Source organism: Sciurus vulgaris (assembly GCF_902686455.1).
Source record: "Sciurus vulgaris genome assembly, chromosome: 4".
Lineage (NCBI taxonomy): Eukaryota > Metazoa > Chordata > Mammalia > Rodentia > Sciuridae > Sciurus > Sciurus vulgaris.
This window is the reverse complement of record NC_136464.1, coordinates 172,039,938-172,058,073: the sequence shown is the minus strand read 5'-3', so window position 1 is coordinate 172,058,073 and position 18,136 is coordinate 172,039,938. Positions and strand designations below refer to the sequence as shown.

The window sequence follows — 18,136 nt, the reverse complement described above, 5'->3', positions numbered from 1 at the left end:
AGGCAGAATTTCTCATTTGATATATTGATAACAACTAAATGCTTTGTACTGGATCTAATTGAAGTCAATTTATAAGTTCATGGAGATGAAACATTTTTGAGATCAACTAATGAGATGAAGTGATAATTCCCATGTAGGAATAGCCATAGTCAAAGTGATCTTATAGCGAGTTACTGAACTTGGCCCAAGAAGCAACCTAATCATGTTGGCACTGTAGTTAAAATCCCAGACCCTGTGGTCAGACAGTACTGGGATCAAAGTCTCAGTTCTTCTTAACTGGGAATATGTTTGGCTGATTGTTGAAACCTCAGAAGCCTCAGTTTCTCCATCTGTGAAGCGGATGTAGTAGAACTCTCAACCTCGTACGGCTTGTGAGTGTGGAACGTGATTACCAGTTTAAAACACTGGATCCCTTGGCACATGAGAGGCTTTATATTAATGCTAGCCCTTTGTGTAACCCCCAAATTTTGGGGAAAATCACCTCGAATGTAACATATTAGAAAGAAAGTGTCTGACGATCCAATTTCTATATTTTGATTTGACATTTGTGTAGTTCTTCATAGAATACTGAAAAAAATAGCAATAAAAATATGGTTGGGTTACCTCAATAATAAACACAGTGCAATATATTAAGTAGTATTTGTCTGCATGTTATCCTTTTACCCTTGACTACCTTTAGATAATACATGTTCATAAGTGTCGGTGATAAGTTCAAGTGTGATGTTTTTCCACATAGACCACCCCTCTGGGATACCCACAAGTTTATAGTTTTTTACTCATTTATCACATCCCTGCCAACTTGGACATTTTCTTTTCAGTTTGACCTGACAGTTATGGAATCATTATTATTATGTCTTTATTTCTCCTTCTCTCAATTGGGATAACTATATGGATTCCCTGTGACTTAGGAGGAAATAAATACTGAGTCACATGGGCTGCAGGAGGGCGATCTCAATATGGAGGCTTGATTTGATACTGAAGTAGGCGAATGGAGAGGGCTTCAGGTTTTCAGTTGCTTTGGTATTGTCTGCATTTTATATATCTTTCACCAACCACTTGGGCCAACATGAACTGAAACAGTAAAATGCTCTGTTTAGAGATGAGCTCGGTTCAGATTCCAGCCCTCTTCATCATTTCTGAGAGTCTCTGGGCCACTTATACTTAATCTCCTTTCCCTTGTCTGTCAATGGGGCCAGTACTTCACTTGCAGGTCATAGTGAGGGTTAGAGATAAGATCGTGCATCCAGTCATGCAATGGGTGCCTGGTTCTTATCATCCAGGAGCTGACCAATGGGGAGAGGAGCTGAGCACACACACACACACACACACACACACACACACACACACACACACACAAATATTGAAGCAGAATAAGGCGAGTCCTTCCTGAGCAATGTAAAGAAAGTCTGAGGAACCCACTGGAAAGAGGCGTGATTTCTAACTGCGGAAACGGATGGTTTCATAGAAGAGAAAGTTTGAATTGGGTCTGGAAGGTGGTGAGTCACTGATAGGCCACAAGAGGAGTGGCAGTTCTACATGGGAGAAAAACTAAGCAGAGACAGGAGAGCCCTGCCCTTTGGCTCTGGGCCCCTGCTCTCCTTCTGCAGGGCCTCAGGGCCAGCAACCTCTCCATGGGGCAACCACTATCATGGAAGGGAACATGGTGTGTTTCTGGCCTTCTAGCATCAAACCAGCAGAGCCACTTCCTGGTTTTCCTCTGGTTATGTGTCTCCTCTTTGGTGAAACCAGCTGTAGGTGGAGTCAATGGGTTAAGTTTTGCTGAGTGAGTGTGAGTACCTTCCTTTCCCTGGGACGTTTGACACATAGGCTCAGCTCATGTTTTCCCTTGCCTGGACCAGGAAATCATGGTTGGGAAATTAGCCTGACTCAGACTTCATTTCAGATCCTTTTCCCTATCAGAGACTTGTCCGTAAGTTTGCAGAATTACAGCATTGCAGGTTGTAGTATCAAAGTTCTTCCGCCAGACTTAGAGACCTTCTTCTTCCCCTGTTATGCTAAATGAACCCACTTCTTTTTCCCTAATTAAGTGAAAAGAGTGGATTTGAAGTGTCTTCTGTGAAAATGGCTTTTTAAGATTGCTATGCTACCCCCTGGTGCCACTTTGAGAGGAAGCAGCACCCCATCAAGGCATAGAACTAATCAGAACACCTTATAGGAATGGTCAGCGATGAAACAGGGGCCATATAAGCAGTGTGTAGGGCGGAGGCTGGGGATCTTTATCTTAAATCAAAACTCATTGTTTTTCATGAAAACTGAAAGCAAGAGATGACGTCCACCTCTGGTTGCAGCAAAAAAACAAAATAAGAAATACCACATTTTCATACCAGGGCGATTGCTGCTTTTCCCTTGAAAGTAGTCCAGCTCAGCTTTGAGTCTGTGGGGAACTGTGTTTCTGAGTGTCATTGTGAGCTGTGGGGGGTGGGATACTGGAAATAGTCTCTTTCTCTCTTCCATTTGCGGGGGAGGTGTTGTGCTTAGTGTGATTTGCACTGTGCCCGGGGTTCCTCTGTTGGTTGGACCAGGAATTCTGTCTGCAGGCACCAAGTGTACAAGTGAATTCTTGTTCTTTTTTCACCTGTAGAGGGTGTTCATACTCATTTTCCTTTGGTTCTCACAGCATCCTGTGAGTTTAGTAATTCCTGACCACCCTGTAGAAATTGGACTTTCCTTCTGGAATTCTATCCCCCAAATCAACTTCCTTTGATTTTTCTTAATACATATCACCAAGTGCATGTGTGTTAATTTTTCATATTGTCAAATCTCCCAGCATGGAAACTGGGACTTTGCTTCCTTCCCTGCTGGAAGTCACTGTGCCCAGATCAATATCTGGCCTATGGCCAGTGCATAATACATACTTGTTAAAATAGTTGAGGACATAAAATACTCTGGAAGACTACAACATTAAAATACCCCAAGAGTTTTCTTGAAAGGGTCAAAGTTACAGTTTACTCACTGTGAAATACATCCATTGCTGCTGATCAAATACGCTTGTATTTCTGAAGAACTGCTGCAAAGATTAGGGTGGTGACAGGAGAACAATTTTAAATATTTTTCCCTTTTCCTATATTTCTCTACATAGGACTTACAGCTTTTGGAGGATGGGGATATGACTGTGGTAGGAGATCGGGGAACCACACTGAGTGGAGGGCAGAAAGCACGGGTGAATCTTGCAAGGTAAATGCCCTTCCTGCAGCTTCCAGTGGTGGGACATGTAGAACCTGCTTGCCAAGGGTTGGGTCCAGTGGGAAAACTGGTTTTGGGTTATTTCATTGGCACTTAGAATAAACATTCAGTTGGTGAAATGGGATATGATTCCCAGGAAGGAGTTGGTGAGTGGGATGTGTTCTGCCTGACACCTTTTCCCATTTTCTAGAGCAGTCTATCAGGATGCGGACATCTACCTCCTGGACGATCCGCTTAGTGCAGTGGATGCGGAAGTCAGCAAGCACCTGTTCCAGCTGTGAGTCTGCTCATGTTTTACCTCACATCTACTTTCAGGAGCTCTTTCAAGTAGGCTCAGGATAGGCCTTGTAACTCAGAAGGTTTAGTTCAAGATCCTCAGCAGTGAAGGGTTAGCTTGTATGTGCAGCTGGGCTTCTGCAGTCCAGTGTAACTCCTTGCTTGCATGTGGTTTTTCTGCAATTGTCTTTGGTTCTTGCTTAACCACTGAGCCAGTGAGGTAGAAGACTGGAGTCTTCTCTGTGTGCTGAAACCTATTCAGATGGACACTCCCTGTGTATTCTAGATTGGCCTTTTCAAAGCTTGTGCACTTGGTCCTGCTAAAACAGTATCTGATCATGCACCCCTCCCAACCCCATTTAGCTTTCTGCACGTCATTCACCTTGCTAAGGGCAACGAGCCCCTTCAGTTATGCTGGTGGAAGCCCTCTGTGCATGCTGAAGATAAATGCTCTGACAGATGTTACACATGACACATCTTAGTTTGCCAAGGAGGGGGACAGTAAACCAAAAAGAAGTTAATTACCTGCAGTGGGCAGAGTATGGGAGACAAAAAGTTTTGATCTCATTCTTGCCCTGAAGGAATTTGTTTCTACATGTAGTTTATAAAGACAAACACACGGGAAAAGTTCAACATACCCAAGGCTTAAGGAAGGTTCAGTGTATTAGATCCTGTGGTAAGCTGCAGAAGTAGGCAGCTGCATGTATTCTGCTGAGATCTGGATGCTCACTGTGGCCTGGCTGTGCTGAGAAGTGGCTTGTGTTCCTGCAGCCTGTGGAGGTTTTGGAGAGGCCAAGGATGGGATTAAATTCCTTTTGGCAAAAGAAATAGTAAAAGCAGAGATGTAGATATAGGAACAAGCAAGGCACAGAAAGAGGACCCCAAGCAGGCAAGTCTCTGTCAAGCAAAGGGTGTCGATTATAGAGAAAGACATTTGGAAATGCTCACCATAAGGTCCTGAGTTATTCAACTTGGGCTACTGTAACAAAACACCATAGGCTGGGTTGCTCAAACAGCCAAAATTTGTTCTTTAATGGTTTTGGAGGCTGGAAGTCTGAGATGGGGGTCATAGACTGGTTTGGCCCCTCCTGTCTGCTTACTGGTAGCCTCCTGTTCCTGTGTCCTCAGTGTATTTCCTCCTTCTGTATCTGTGCCTAGAGTTCCTCTTTCTAAAAGGACACCAGACAGACGGACTGCAGGCCCACCCTCACAGCCTCATTTTAACTGATTACCTTAAAGGTCCTTCCTCCAGATTGTAAGGTGCTGCATTTGGGCTTCCACATACCAAACTCGGGAATCCACAGTCAGTCCTAAATAGCAAATTAAAGATGGATTCAAGCAGAGTGAGACAATCACATCGCCAGGCTCTGGACTCCCGGGGCCCAGATGCAAGGTCATCCACTGAGTGTGGAATTATGGGGTGGAGGGTCACTAAATGTTTCCCCATCAGAGTAGAGACATAAATGTGTCTGGTACTGGGGTGATGAAGAAATTCTGGAGGTGGAAGGTGTTGAAGGTTCCATAACATGAGTGCACTTCCTACCTCTGCGCTGTCCACTTAAGAGCGGTTACAGTGGTCAGTTTTGGTATGTTTATTTAACCACGATCAAAAAATGTGCCTGGTAGCATTGACTGTTTCCAGAAAGCAAAAAGTGGGAGCAGCTGGCACTTGACTTTAGCCCCAGCTTTCCCATCTGACCTTCCTTTCTTGCCCACTCCTGACTGACTTGATGGCTTTTCCTTTGGGCGGAGAAGGGTCTTTGTCACTTGTACGATTCTTGTCCCCTCAAATTCCTCATTACTCGAGGAGCAATTCCCAGTGGGACTCTGCAGTAGAGTCTTTCGGGAGGAGAGAAGAAGGCATTCTAATTGCTAAGTCTCAGTATGCAGATTGCAAGAGCTCCCCCAAGTTTTCCGGTGAACACGAAGGTGTTTATAAAGTCCTCTCGCACCTTTAAGGTTTAATGACTTTGGATATACACTTGATAGAAGCAAGCTTGTTAAAATTGTCGTTTGCTAATCAGAACCACATTCTTTGGGGAAACTTAGAGCAGGGAGCACGAATGCAATTTAGGAAATCACTCAGCAGCAACTGGAGAATGTTCTCAACGAGTTAGAAAATTGGATTGAACAATATGCTATGAAAGATGGCGGTTGTGTTGAAGCTTAGAAATGTGAAGTGTTTTGTATTAAAAATGAATGAATTACACTTCTGTTTGCCATTAACAGTCTTACTTCAATCATGAATATACATCCAAGGCATTAAGGTTTGCGAGTTTTACAACTATATGTTGTAAATACAGGAGAATTTTCACATGCTGAAGGTCAGGGGTCCTTGGATTAACTGGTGCCAGGCTGATCTGTTGCTAGCCTTGGATCTGGTCTGTGAGTGTGCAGAGGTTCCCCAGAGCCATTACACCTGCTGACCTTCCCCTTCTCCAGATATTCTCAGGACTCACGTGTCACCTCCTTGCAGACAAGTCTTTCCTGACCACTCACTCCCTCTAAAATAGCAACGTTCCCCTTGCTTTTTCTTCATAGCTCACATCATGACCCAATAATGCATTTTCTGTTAGTGTGTCTCCTCTTGATGGTGCAGGGTGTTGTCCGTTTGGCCAGTGGGTGTGTACTCGGCACTGAGAATGGCGCCTGGTATCATGTAGCTGCTCAGCCAATGTATGTTGACTGAAAGAATGAAAGTAGTGACCCTGTCTTCCTTCTTTGTGTCACCTGCCTCACAGTGTGGGTCAGCCCTGAACAGTCCTGGTGTAGGATACCAGTCTTTGTATAGGCTCATTGCTGAACCAGTCTTTTTATGGCACAGCCAGGTGGGGTGGTTCACATCTGCAGTCACAACTCAGGCCAACACAGGAGGACTCCTTGAACCCAGCAGTTCAGCACCAGCATGGGCAACATAGAAGGACCTTAATGCTTTCATGGCTTGGAAATTTTAACTCTTAAAAATTCACAAAGTATTTTCCTGGAGATTTTGAAAAACTCCTAATTCAGGAAAATTTTAATGCCATCAATTATAATATTATTTTAATTATTTATATTAGCTTTTCTGTGATGGAAGATGTTAGGAAGAAAATATCTAGAAACCTTGGACTTGGGTCTCTGGGTCCCAGTGACACATCGTATTTGATCGATAACATCTCCCTGCAGATATTTATATACAGGGATCATTGGCAGGTAATTTTGAGTTAAGGAGAAACAGTTCCATGGAAAGCTTGAGTATTTTACCCAAAGAGAGGTTTAGTCGGTGGAGAAACTCAGGTCTGAAATAAGCCAAAGTAAGACACTCGAAAGAATGAAGTGATAATTTTCATCTGCACAAGTTGAAGTCTTGGTTTTGATCATTGGCCCGGTTCCAAAAGCATCTTCTATTTATGACTTGCCAATCCTGAATCAAAAGCCCAGAGCTGGTGGATTGGAGGAAGGGTCCAGGATGGAGATAACATTTACTGAGCATCAGTTATATTCCAGGCTTTTTTCAGGGATTGGTGTTTTAATTTCTCAGAACATGACTTTGAGTTGACATCAGCCTTGTTTTGAGATAGGAAGAAAGTGAGGTTCCTAGAGGGTTAGGGACTCGCCCAGCATTGTGAGGCTGGTAAGAGGGAGCAGCACTCTGAGGGGCTTGGATTCTGTGATCTCTAGCATGTGGTATTGTAGCCCCATGCCTGACATTTGCTCTGCATAAGGACTGGGAACCCACAGTGTCTGCCAGCAGTCCTGCCATGGTCCCTGGGCCTCATCCTGCCTACCTGAAGCTGGGGACTGGGACTGGGTTTCCAGGGTCTGTAATTAAATGTAGGGGCACTTTTTAGGGTTATTTGAACCATTGGATGATTTCCACTATGATTTAGATCATTGGAATTTTGTTCTTTCATTTTTGTATTCAGTCCTAACAGAAGAAAATTGGCTCCTGGGATGGGACTGGGAGTGTTGTGGGGACTGATGGTGGCCTCAGTTCCAGTCATTTTTCTATCCAGGGTCTAGAGCATGCACTCTTACAAAGCTTACTGAAAATCTAGGACCTTTCCTGTTTTGGTTAATGTCATAAATCATCACCTAGGAAATAGTCTAAGGAGAAGAGCCACATATTTATATGACATCAGCCTGTGTCTTCCTCATTTCTACATAAAAATGCAATAATTAGTGTTTTAGTTAAGTCAGGTTTTTGGAACCTCTGTGTTGTTCAATTATTTTAACATGAAACGTGTTAACAGTTAAATTGAGTTTTAGAAAAAAAATTAACAGCCATTTAGAATTTCTTAGCACATTAAGCTCTGATTTGCTGCTACTGAGTTTGAGTACCTAGGTGGCTTCATCAGTTTGTATTTGCATTTGTATGTAATCCATATTGACATCTGTACTTAAGCTAAGCATCTTCGACTGCTCTGTTGTCTTTGTCTCATTTTGGCTTGGAATGATCTTTTTTTTTTCCATTTGGAGTGCCCCCAGTGCATTTTTTCATATTGTATCTTTTACATTCATAGGTGCATTTGTCAAACCTTGCATGAGAAGATCACAATTTTAGTGACTCATCAGTTGCAGTACCTAAAAGCCGCAAGCCATATTCTGATATTGAAAGATGTAAGTAGTTTCTAGAGACCTGAACTACTCGGGTGTGTAGATAGAGGTGTCACCCTCCTTGGGCTTTATGGGAAACTCCCACTTTTTCCTCAATTTCAAGTCTCTTTCCTAGAGCTCAGATTCACATCTTTGAGGATAAATTCAAAGACTTTGTAGAAATTTCACTATTGCATTTAAAATCAAATCCTAAAGTATATAAAATTGCTGCCTTGCACTTATCAAATTACAACTGTTCTAGTGAAATGGTTAATGGTAATAAGAATAATAGGTAGATAATTAGAAGCTTTGTTTCCTTTTCCATGACTTAAGTAGAAGAGATTATTTGGAAGTTACAGATATTATGACACCTGTGCACCCATTTGCTTGTTACCCACCGTGTTCCTAAAGAGCACCATGTGTTAATAACAAGCGAACAGGTGGAAAGCTGAGCTCCCACCTTCCTGGTACAGCCACTTGCCAGTCTCACTGCACAGGTGCTTCCAAGTGTCTGATTTGTGTGGAGCTTGCATGGTGATGTGTAAGACAAAATCCCGGCCATGGTGGAACTTCCATTCTTCCTGGGGATGATACGGTGGTCAAGATAGAGGGCTGGGGGTTGCCTTGTGGGGACCTGAGTGCTATAGCTGCTGAGGGAGTAGCATCTGAGGGAGGGGGCCCTTCAGCTTGGTCCTGAAGAAGGAGGTCATCTGGCACCAGGGAGGCCTGGTGCTACAGGACATGGCCCAGAGCTCTGGGGCGTGGACCTGGAATTGGGATGGGAGCTATTGTGTGGTTCAGAGCAGGGGAAGGATGTGGTCTGATCTGTGATTTTTAAAATTTTTTTAAAGAACCCTCTTGGTGCTGGAGGGGCTATAGCAGAAGCAGTTAGAAGTCTTTGTAGTTCAAAAGTGGATCAGTTTGCTAGGGCTTTCCGCACAAGTAATACCAACTGATGGTTTAAAATAGCAGGAAATTATGGTCTCTGTTCTGGATCCTGTGAGTCTGAAGTCCAGGTATTGGTAGGGCCATGCTCGGTCTGAAGGCTCTTGGGGAGAGAACCCTTCCTGCCTCTTCTACCTTTGGGTCATTTGCTGATGGTCCTTAGCACTCGTTGGCTTGGAGCTGGGGCACTTCAGTCTCTGCCTCTCTTGTCACGAGGCATGCTTTGTGTCTGTCTGGGTTTCCTCTGAGGACATCTGTCATGTTGGACCTAGGACTCACCCTACTCTAGGATGACCTCATTTTAACCTGATTATACCTGCAAAGATCTAATTTCCAAATAAGGTCACATTCATAGATAACCAGAGTTTAGGACTTGAACCTGCCTTTTCAGGGGGTCACCATCCAACCCATGGTAGTAAGTGTGGTTGGGGAGGTGGAAGTTAGAATTTTCAAATTTTGGGATGCATCCCTCCTCACCCTTGCTTTATGCCTCAGCATCCTTTAATCCTTGTCATTTGTAGCAGGCCATTGGTCATTCCTCACTGTAGGTCATAAACAGTCCCTGTAGTACCCTTCACATGTTTTCATATTTCCTCTCTGTATTAGACAGCTTTGTATTACTACAACAAAACAGCTGAGGAAGCTAATTTGTAAAGAGCAAAAGGTTATTTAGTACACAATTTTTGACGTGATAGGGCAGGTGTTGGCTCACTTCTGACAAAGTTGTAGTCACATCACAGAGGAGGTGTGTGTGGGGAAGAGCTTACATGGCCAAATAGAAAGTCAGAGACTGAGGTACCCACAGTTCCTTCTGAGGGCATACCTCCAGGACCTAAGGGCTTCCCAAGAATACTATTCTGGGGAGCAAGTTCTCAAACACCGTAGACCATTGGGAAACACTATTAAACCACATGTGAACCATGGCACCCTCCCACAATTTCTTGGTAAAATATAGAAATGACACACAGCGACTATTAGCCATAGTTCACAATATCTGTGTGTACCATTCTCAGAGAGAAATTTCACATTAGTGCAGTGAACAGTATATATAATGATGGTAGAGTTCTTGCAAAAATCTTTGCTTCCTGGATATTCAATGTGCCCAATAAAGCACACTGAGGAACCTGTCAATCAAAGCTCTGTCAAATGAATCTCTCACCCCCAGGAGGATTATAAAAACACAAAGTAGCCACCATGTCAGAAACAGTGTGGCAGTTCTTTCCTCTTCCTCTAGGAATAGAGAGCTTGAATTCCTCAAACTTGAAAACAATTAATTTTATGTGCACCGGGTTGAAACTGGTATGGTAAAACCCAAATGTCAGTAATATGATGAGCGCACAGTCAGTAGGGGTTAGATTAGCCTTGTTACCAGTCCCCAGAAGGGGACTGCTTTTGGGGTCCTGCTTCCTGCTTATTTTGAGGACACCTTCCAGTTCTAGTACCCCCCCCCCCCCAAATAACCATTGTCCACTGTAGGGTACCTTGGATGGATTGGGGTCCATCCTGGCTGTTTTTCTGGCCCCTCTCTAATAGCAAAGGGAATGGCTGCCCGTTTGGCCTCTGAAGTCTCAGTACCAGACTTCTCAGGAAAATTGTCCTCTCCATACCAGTCATAGGCTCCTTGTGTCTCATTGATACTGAGTAAGAAGGGGTCATTTCATTAAACAAGCTTGTGAATCTTACTTCCTAAGTGGAACAAGACACAGTATCAGGAATAATTTTTTTATTCTCCTGTTATCTACCTGTACAAACAACCCAAAGGTGCTATGGGATTTTCCTTAGTGGACAACCTGGGTGGTATCTAAGGACTGAAGTAGCAGGTGGACTCCTGGCCACCTTGTCCCACCTGACCAACCTTAAATCCAGGGCTCTGTTCACCTTCGATTTGTTTTGTATCCCAGGATTTTGTCTAATATTTTATTTGTGGCTCTTTGAGTAAATCAAATCAGTCTCATTTCATGGAGTGAAAAGGCAGTGAAAATCCTTGTACATTACTTTCTCTGAGTTTGTAAGGGGGAGATGTGAGATGAAGTGTCACATGCACCTTGAATTTTCAGTTGGGATTTTCTTTCATTTGGGGGCAGTTTTAGAGTTAAGACCATGAGGATGCAGTTCATAGGGTCTGCGTCCAGGGCTAGTTTATACATCTTGTCCCAGCAGGAGCAGGTGGCCATCTGCGACTTGTTGAGCGATTTCTGCCTGTACACATATGCCCATGTCTGCCTCCTTGTCAATCAGGTGTCTTTTCTAGAATCTCTTTCCCTAGTTACTCTGTTCTACACGAGGCTTATCCCATTTTCCATGTACTCTTAAAATACTATACTGATTACTCCCCTCCCCCTGTATACTTTTTGCTTGCTTAAATGTAGTATTTATGTCAATGACCTCTATTCTTAATGTACAATCACACTGCATATCTATATCTACATATAGATATATTTATATATCTATATGTACATATAGATATAGAGATACATGTCTATATCTACATATAGATATAGATATATATACATATCCCCCAGCACCTAACATAGGACTTAGCAGAAAACAGAATTCTTAGGTATGTGTTGAAATAAGTTATACCAGATTTGTCAAACCTGGATTTCAGACCTCAGGACAATCCTAGTTTAAGACCAGTTAATCTTCGATCAGTATTCATTTGGATTAGATTAATATTAGCCCATGCAAATGTATTTCTGTGAAATTATTTTTTTTAGGGCAAAATGGTGCAGAAGGGAACTTACACTGAATTTCTGAAATCCGGAGTCGACTTTGGGTCTCTTTTAAAGAAGGAAAATGAGGAAGCCGAACAGTCTCCAATTCCAGAGACTCCTACGCTGAGGAATCGTACCTTCTCTGAGTCTTCAGTTTGGTCTCAGCAATCTTCTAAACTGTCTTTGAACGATGGTGTTGCAGAGCGCCTAGATGTGAGTTCAGCTCACCTTACAATGTTTCCTGGTTTTGTTGCTCTTAGGGGCCTCATGAGTCTTTGGTCTACTCTGCTCATGGCATCTTCATTTGTACCAGGGTAAATTCTGTGGTTCCAAGGCCTTATTCAGCAGAGTTGGTAGAATTAAAACAGATCAAAGGAGAGCAAACCTGGTTGGGACTGTCTTTTGGGTGTGGGCTGGAGAACCTCCTAGATACCAGTAGTGGATATACAGCTAGACATTCCCAAGGGATATGTGACTGGCATTGATGTCAGAATTCTTGACTTTATTATAGGTCATCCCTACTTGCTCTGGTGGCTCCTAGCTCCCCTTTTGCATCCAGAGGCTTAATTTAAAGAACACCTTAGGCTGAGTTCTGCTGTGGCCTGTGTTAAATCAATTACTTTTCCTATTTTTTGTGAAGTTCTGACACTGCAGATAGTTGATGGGATTCTTTTACCCTGCTTTCCCATGGTTCATGTTAGGCCAGAAGTAGTTTGTATAAACACCTAAGAATTCCCAGCACATGATAGACCCTTTAGAGTTAGTTCCTGTCTGCTTTATATTCTTTTTTTTTTTTTTTTTTTTTTTATTGTAAACAAATGGGATACATGTTGTTTCTCTGTACATGGAGCAAAGGCATACCAGCTGTGCAATCATAAATTTACATAGGGTGATGTTGTTTGATTCATTCTGTTATTTTTTCCCTTCCCCCCTACCCCTCCCACCCCTCTTTTCCCTCTATACAGTCCTTCCTTCTCCATTCTTGCCTCCCTCCCTAACCCTAACCTTAATCCTAACCCTAACACTAACACTAACCCCTCCCACCCCCCATTATGTGTCATCATCTGCTTATCAGTGAGATCATTTTCCTTTGTTTTTTTGAGATTGGCGTATCTCACTTAGCATGATATTCTCTAATTTCATCCATTTGCCTGCAAATGCCATAATTTTATCATTCTTTATGGCGGAGTAATATTCCATTGTGTGTGTGTGTGTGTGTGTGTGTATATATATATACACAGTTTCTTTATCCATTCGAAGAACATCTAGGTTGGTTCCACAATCTGGCTATTGTGAATTGAGCAGCTATGAACATTGATGTGGCTGTATCTCTGTAGTATGCTGATTTTAAGTCCTTTGGGTATAGGCCGAGGAGTGGGATAGCTGGGTCAAATGGTGGTTCCATTCCAAGCTTTCTAAGGAATCTCCATACTGCTTTCCAGAGTGGCTGCACTAATTTGCAACCCCACCAGCAATGTATGAGTGTACCTTTTTCCCCACATCCTCGCCAACATCTATTGTTGCTTGTGTTCTTGATAATTGCCATTCTACTTTGGGTGAGATGGAATCTTAGGGTAGTTTTGATTTGCATTTCTCTTATTACTAGAGATGTTGAACATTTTTTTTTTCATATATCTTTAAGCCATGTCTTAGTCATCTTTGAATGCCCAGTGGTCGGCATAGAGCCAAGTATGTCCTCAGCTCATGTGAATCTATAATGTATTTTGAAGTCCTTCAGGCAGAATTCATAAAGCTCCCTTAAAAATAGTTAACCCTTTTGTATTGGGAAGGGATTGGTTCTGGGACCCCTGAGGATACCAGAATCTGAGGATGTCCAACTCACTTATATAAAATGGCACAGTATTTGCATATAACTTATGTACATCCTCCTGAATACTTTAAATCTCATCTAGATTCCTCATAATACCTAATACAGTATTGATGCTGTGTCCGTAGTTGTTATGGTTTATTGCTTAGGAAATAACAACAAGGAGAAGTATGTACACATTCAACAGAGGTACATTGTTTTTCCCCTGGGCATTTTCAGTCTGTGGTTGTGGCACCCATGGTTGCAAAGGTCCAATTAGATATTCTTTGTTAGCTAAACCCCCATGGGCCAAATCTGTGAGCCTGAATGATTCTGACAAGCAGCTTGAGATAACATGCTATTCCTTCTATCCAAACTTTCAATGCCCCAACTCTTAGAACTCAGTTACTGTATTTGGCTAACATTTTAAGCCTCTGCTTTGTTTTATTTGTTGTGGGTGGTGGTGCTGGGGATTGAACCCAAGGCTACTTCCATTGTTGATTGACACACATAACCTAGAGTGACACATCATTTCTGCGTTGTTATCTTTTGATTTTGGTATAAGCTTCAGCATTTACACTTGAACTTTGGTATGTCAGTCATGTGCTAAAAATCATGTTATGCTTCAAGCAAAGCCACACCATTCTCTTATTTCTGAGAGACTTCTAGAGATGGGATGAGTCGATCTAGGTCAAATGCCTTTACACATCAGTTAGCTATTTGCACACCCTTCTCTATGGAAGAGGTACCATTTTGGACTCTACAGCTGCATGTGCCTATTTTCCCACCCCTTTGCCAGCAGGGGGCACTGGCAACTTCTGAAACTTTCTGGTGTGCTAGCTTGTGCACTACTTTGTCTCTTAACCGCTTTTTTTCCTTCATAGGTAGAGAACGCACAGGCAGCGCAACCAGAGGAAAGCCGTTCTGAAGGAAAAGTTGGCTTTAAGGTCTACAAGAATTACTTCACAGCCGGGGCATCCTGGTTTATCATCATCTTCCTCATTCTGCTGAACATGGCAGCTCAGGTACTTAATGACAGTTGTTTGGGCCCTCAGGGTGATCGTCGCATACCCCGGCTGTGCGTGCTGCCCCTTGCGGTTCACGTGGGGTTTTCAAGAAAGTGCTGCCTGTGGGACCAACGGGAGTGGTGCTAGCTGGGGTTATGTGTCCACTACAAAGAGATTCTAGAGGAAAAGGGTATCTTCTAAAGACTGAAGGATGTCATGTGCATTGGCTTGACCTGCTCTTGTCTGGGAAATAGGGCTTGGCACAGACCTGAACCAGAAGAACCATCTTGGTCCTCTGGAACCTTCCTTTTGATTATGCATTGTGGGGGTTTAGAGTTTCAAATTGGTAAGTCATGCCAATGCTGGAATTTTTTCTCCTCCTCCAGGTTTTTTATGTCCTTCAGGACTGGTGGCTTTCCTACTGGTGAGTTGTTTCTGGTTGAACGTGAAGGGCTATAAAATCAGTACCAAGCCTCACTTCTCCAGAGTTCAGGGAAAAAGGTGGACTTTGTTGAGCCTTCTCTCCTCATCCTCGCACAGTTCCCTGAAGAAAACATTAGTGTTCTTGCTGGTGGAGTGTGACCAGAAGGGTCTCTACCCACGTCTCATTGTCAGCAGCATGTTGAGAACTAAAAGTCACGATTCGAATTGAGTTTTATAAGATGGTTATACAAAGCTCTGTGTGAGACAGGAATCATTTTCTAGCATAAAATATTTCATCCATATTGAGATCCATTTTTTTGGTGTTTAATTTCTATCTATAGCTTAATATTTCTTTTTCTTCCTGTTCCATAGGGCAAATGAACAAAGTATGCTGAATATCACTGTCAATAGGGAAGGAAATGGAACCCAGAAACTAGATCTTAACTGGTACTTAGGAATTTATGCAGGTAAAGTTTAATCATTTGGTCTATTATATGAGAGCTGAGATGCTTACAATGAGCCAGTGTGGGGAACTAGGGCTTCTAGGAGTAATTCAGTAATGTCTTAACAGATTAGGAGTCTGAGTCGCATTTACTCTGTGAATTAATTAGAATAATTATTTTTAAAATCTACTAGAAGAAAGAGGTTGAATGAAGACTCTTAATTTGCTCTGTACTGGATTTTGAAAGTTAAACTAGGATTGAGCATTCAGAAAATCAGCCACTGGAAATATGTGGCTATTGTCTATTCTAATAGGTTGCTTTAGCTAAATCTTATATCATTATATGGATGGGCAAGGGGATTAGAAACGGATCCCCACCCTGTGGTTCGGATTGTTCCAATTCTGTCTGAATAAACCCTGGCTTTTATTGAACTTGGATGAAATCCTCTGGCAGCAAGGCCCCCCAAATAAAAGCATTATTCCCTCACAGGTATGCAAAGCTTCCTCCAGTGTACTGCTCATCTCTCGGGCTTCACTAATTACTTAAGAGGGAAGCTAAGCAGGGAGAGACCCAGTGTCTGGGAATTAGGGCTCCTTCTCTTTCTTACCTCGTGATCACAATGTTATCGCGTCCCCAACTGTGTGATTAATTTAACATTTGGCTTGCCAGACTAATATTAACGACTTGCGTTGTTTTCACAAGAGTGCCTAGAATATATGTAGCATTGCATGCTTTTTAAAGGAAATCCTCATCTAAAATTTTAAATATTTCCACAGAAAACGCTCGTACAAGCTTTCCTCAGAGATAGAGTGAGTTATCTCTGTAAGAAGCTACTCACTGAAACTTGGTACTCATTTTGTTGATCTCTTGCTAAGAAATCTAAAGCCATCAGCTACTTACCATCTGAATTGGTGGGGGATGGGAGACCTAGAGGAGAGAGGAGACTGGTTCTATTATTTATTCAAGTAGGATTGGGGGCGGGCGGCAAAGGCAAATAAATGCCTGTTGATGAAGTTTGGACATTTGCACAGCTAATAACATGAGGTGTCGTTAGAAGGGAAAATATTTATTACAGAAGTTATCGTCACTGTATGTAACATTGTGCATTAAGTGGGGGATAGGGCTTGCTGCTCTGGGGGAAGGTGTTTACCTAGTATTCCTGAGACCCTGGGTTTGAACCCCAGCAGGGCAAAAAAAAAAAAAAGGGGGGGGGGGGGGGGGGGGGGGGGGGGGGGGGATAATAGGAAAACTTTTTACGTGTCAACAGGCGTACTGGATCCTCATGCATGTCTTACTGTTAATGATCATTCACAGATATTTTGTATTCATACGAAACAGATTAGCTGCTTATTTAGATTAATTATCTTTTGTTAAAAATGTAATTTCTATTTTCTTGAAATTCAGTTATTTAAGAGTTTTTCCATGTGCAACTTAATGTGGTATTTTCAAATTCTTTAAAGCTACTTGGGCATTTTCTACAAGGAAAAGGTAAATCATTTCTCCTGTTCCTTGTTAGTATCATGTGTTGGTATCATAACATACCATAACATTAGACTATAGGATGTGTTATAGGTAGTAAGAATTGGGATATGGAGAAGGCAAGGTTTTTAAGATTATTTTTCTTAATTCTGAATTTCCAATAGAACTTGTTATTTGAATTAGAAAAACCTGGAATGAAATTATAGTTCGCACCCTTTTTTCCCCCCCACGTAGTTTCCTTTCAATAAGAGGAGAATGAACCACTTTAATTTTTCTTTGTCACTGCATCTTGTAATTACGTTATATTTTTGTAAAGTCCAGATGCTTTTTGGAATATATTTAGTACTGTCCTTAAAGACCACCTGATCCGCTTTAGCTTTGTGGAAGGAAAGGCAAGGATCATGTGTTCTCTGAGTGATGTTTCTTTATTTCAGGTTTAACCGTATCCACGGTCCTTTTCGGCATAGCGAGATCTCTGTTGGTATTCTACGTTCTTGTGAATTCTTCACAAACTTTGCACAACAAAATGTTTGAGTCAATCCTGAAAGCCCCGGTATTGTTCTTTGATAGAAATCCAATAGGTAAGTCAGACACTGCATTTCTCAGTAAATATGTCCTGTTAACACATTGAGGATCTGGTGACATTTCAGTCTTTGAAAGTGGAATCAATGCTGGGAGAAAATCACTGTGCCTGTTGATTCGTTTTCTACCAAAAGCCTCACTGATATTTTTCTCCCACCACAGAAAATAATATCCGGAGCATACAGTCTTTTATTTGAAGTTGTATGTGTGTGGAACAACGAATGAATGTTTACTTTGCAGAACATTTTAGAAATCCATTTGTCTGAGGCATTTAAGTACCCTGCATTCCATGCAAATGTGTTTAAATGAGTCAGACAGTTGTTAAAACATTGGCTGTGGACACAACCTTGGCCTCAGCCCCCTTGGGGAAGAGTTGTCTCTGGAGGAACGCTCTGAACGCAAGGCTGCGTGCTAACCTTTTCCTCAGGAGGCTTGTCCATTTCTGGAGCCACTGAGCTCTGCAGGCCCTGATGATGAGGTTTACCCAAAATAGTAGTAAAGAGTTAACTAAAATCCAAGATTGCCAGGTGTGACACCCCGGTAATCCCAGCAGCTTCGGAGGCTGAGGCAGGAGGATCGCCAGTTCAAAGCCAGCCTCAGCCAGACCTTAAGCAACGTGGTGAGACCCTGTCTCAAAATAAAAATAAAAAAGGGCTGGGGATGTGGCTCAGTGGTGCCCCT

At 42.4% G+C, this 18,136-nt stretch overlaps 1 protein-coding gene across 6 annotated transcripts in view; it reads left to right on the top strand.

Annotated features, from left to right (window-relative positions):
- The window catches only part of ABCC4 (ATP binding cassette subfamily C member 4 (PEL blood group)), a 243,002-nt gene that overhangs the window by 107,731 nt on the left and 117,135 nt on the right, over positions 1 to 18,136 (top strand). For all 6 annotated transcript variants that reach the window (XR_013763518.1, XM_079138025.1, XM_079138024.1 and 3 more), the window contains 8 exons: positions 3,101 to 3,195; positions 3,395 to 3,481; positions 7,983 to 8,079; positions 11,718 to 11,927; positions 14,406 to 14,546; positions 14,915 to 14,952; positions 15,324 to 15,418; positions 17,308 to 17,454. Coding sequence is in view for 5 of the 6 variants with exons in the window: in XM_079138025.1 (XP_078994151.1) it covers positions 3,101 to 3,195; positions 3,395 to 3,481; positions 7,983 to 8,079; positions 11,718 to 11,927; positions 14,406 to 14,546; positions 14,915 to 14,952; positions 15,324 to 15,418; positions 17,308 to 17,454 (910 nt within the window). In the remaining variant the exon portion in view is untranslated. The remainder of the gene's footprint in view (positions 1 to 3,100; positions 3,196 to 3,394; positions 3,482 to 7,982; positions 8,080 to 11,717; positions 11,928 to 14,405; positions 14,547 to 14,914; positions 14,953 to 15,323; positions 15,419 to 17,307; positions 17,455 to 18,136) is intronic.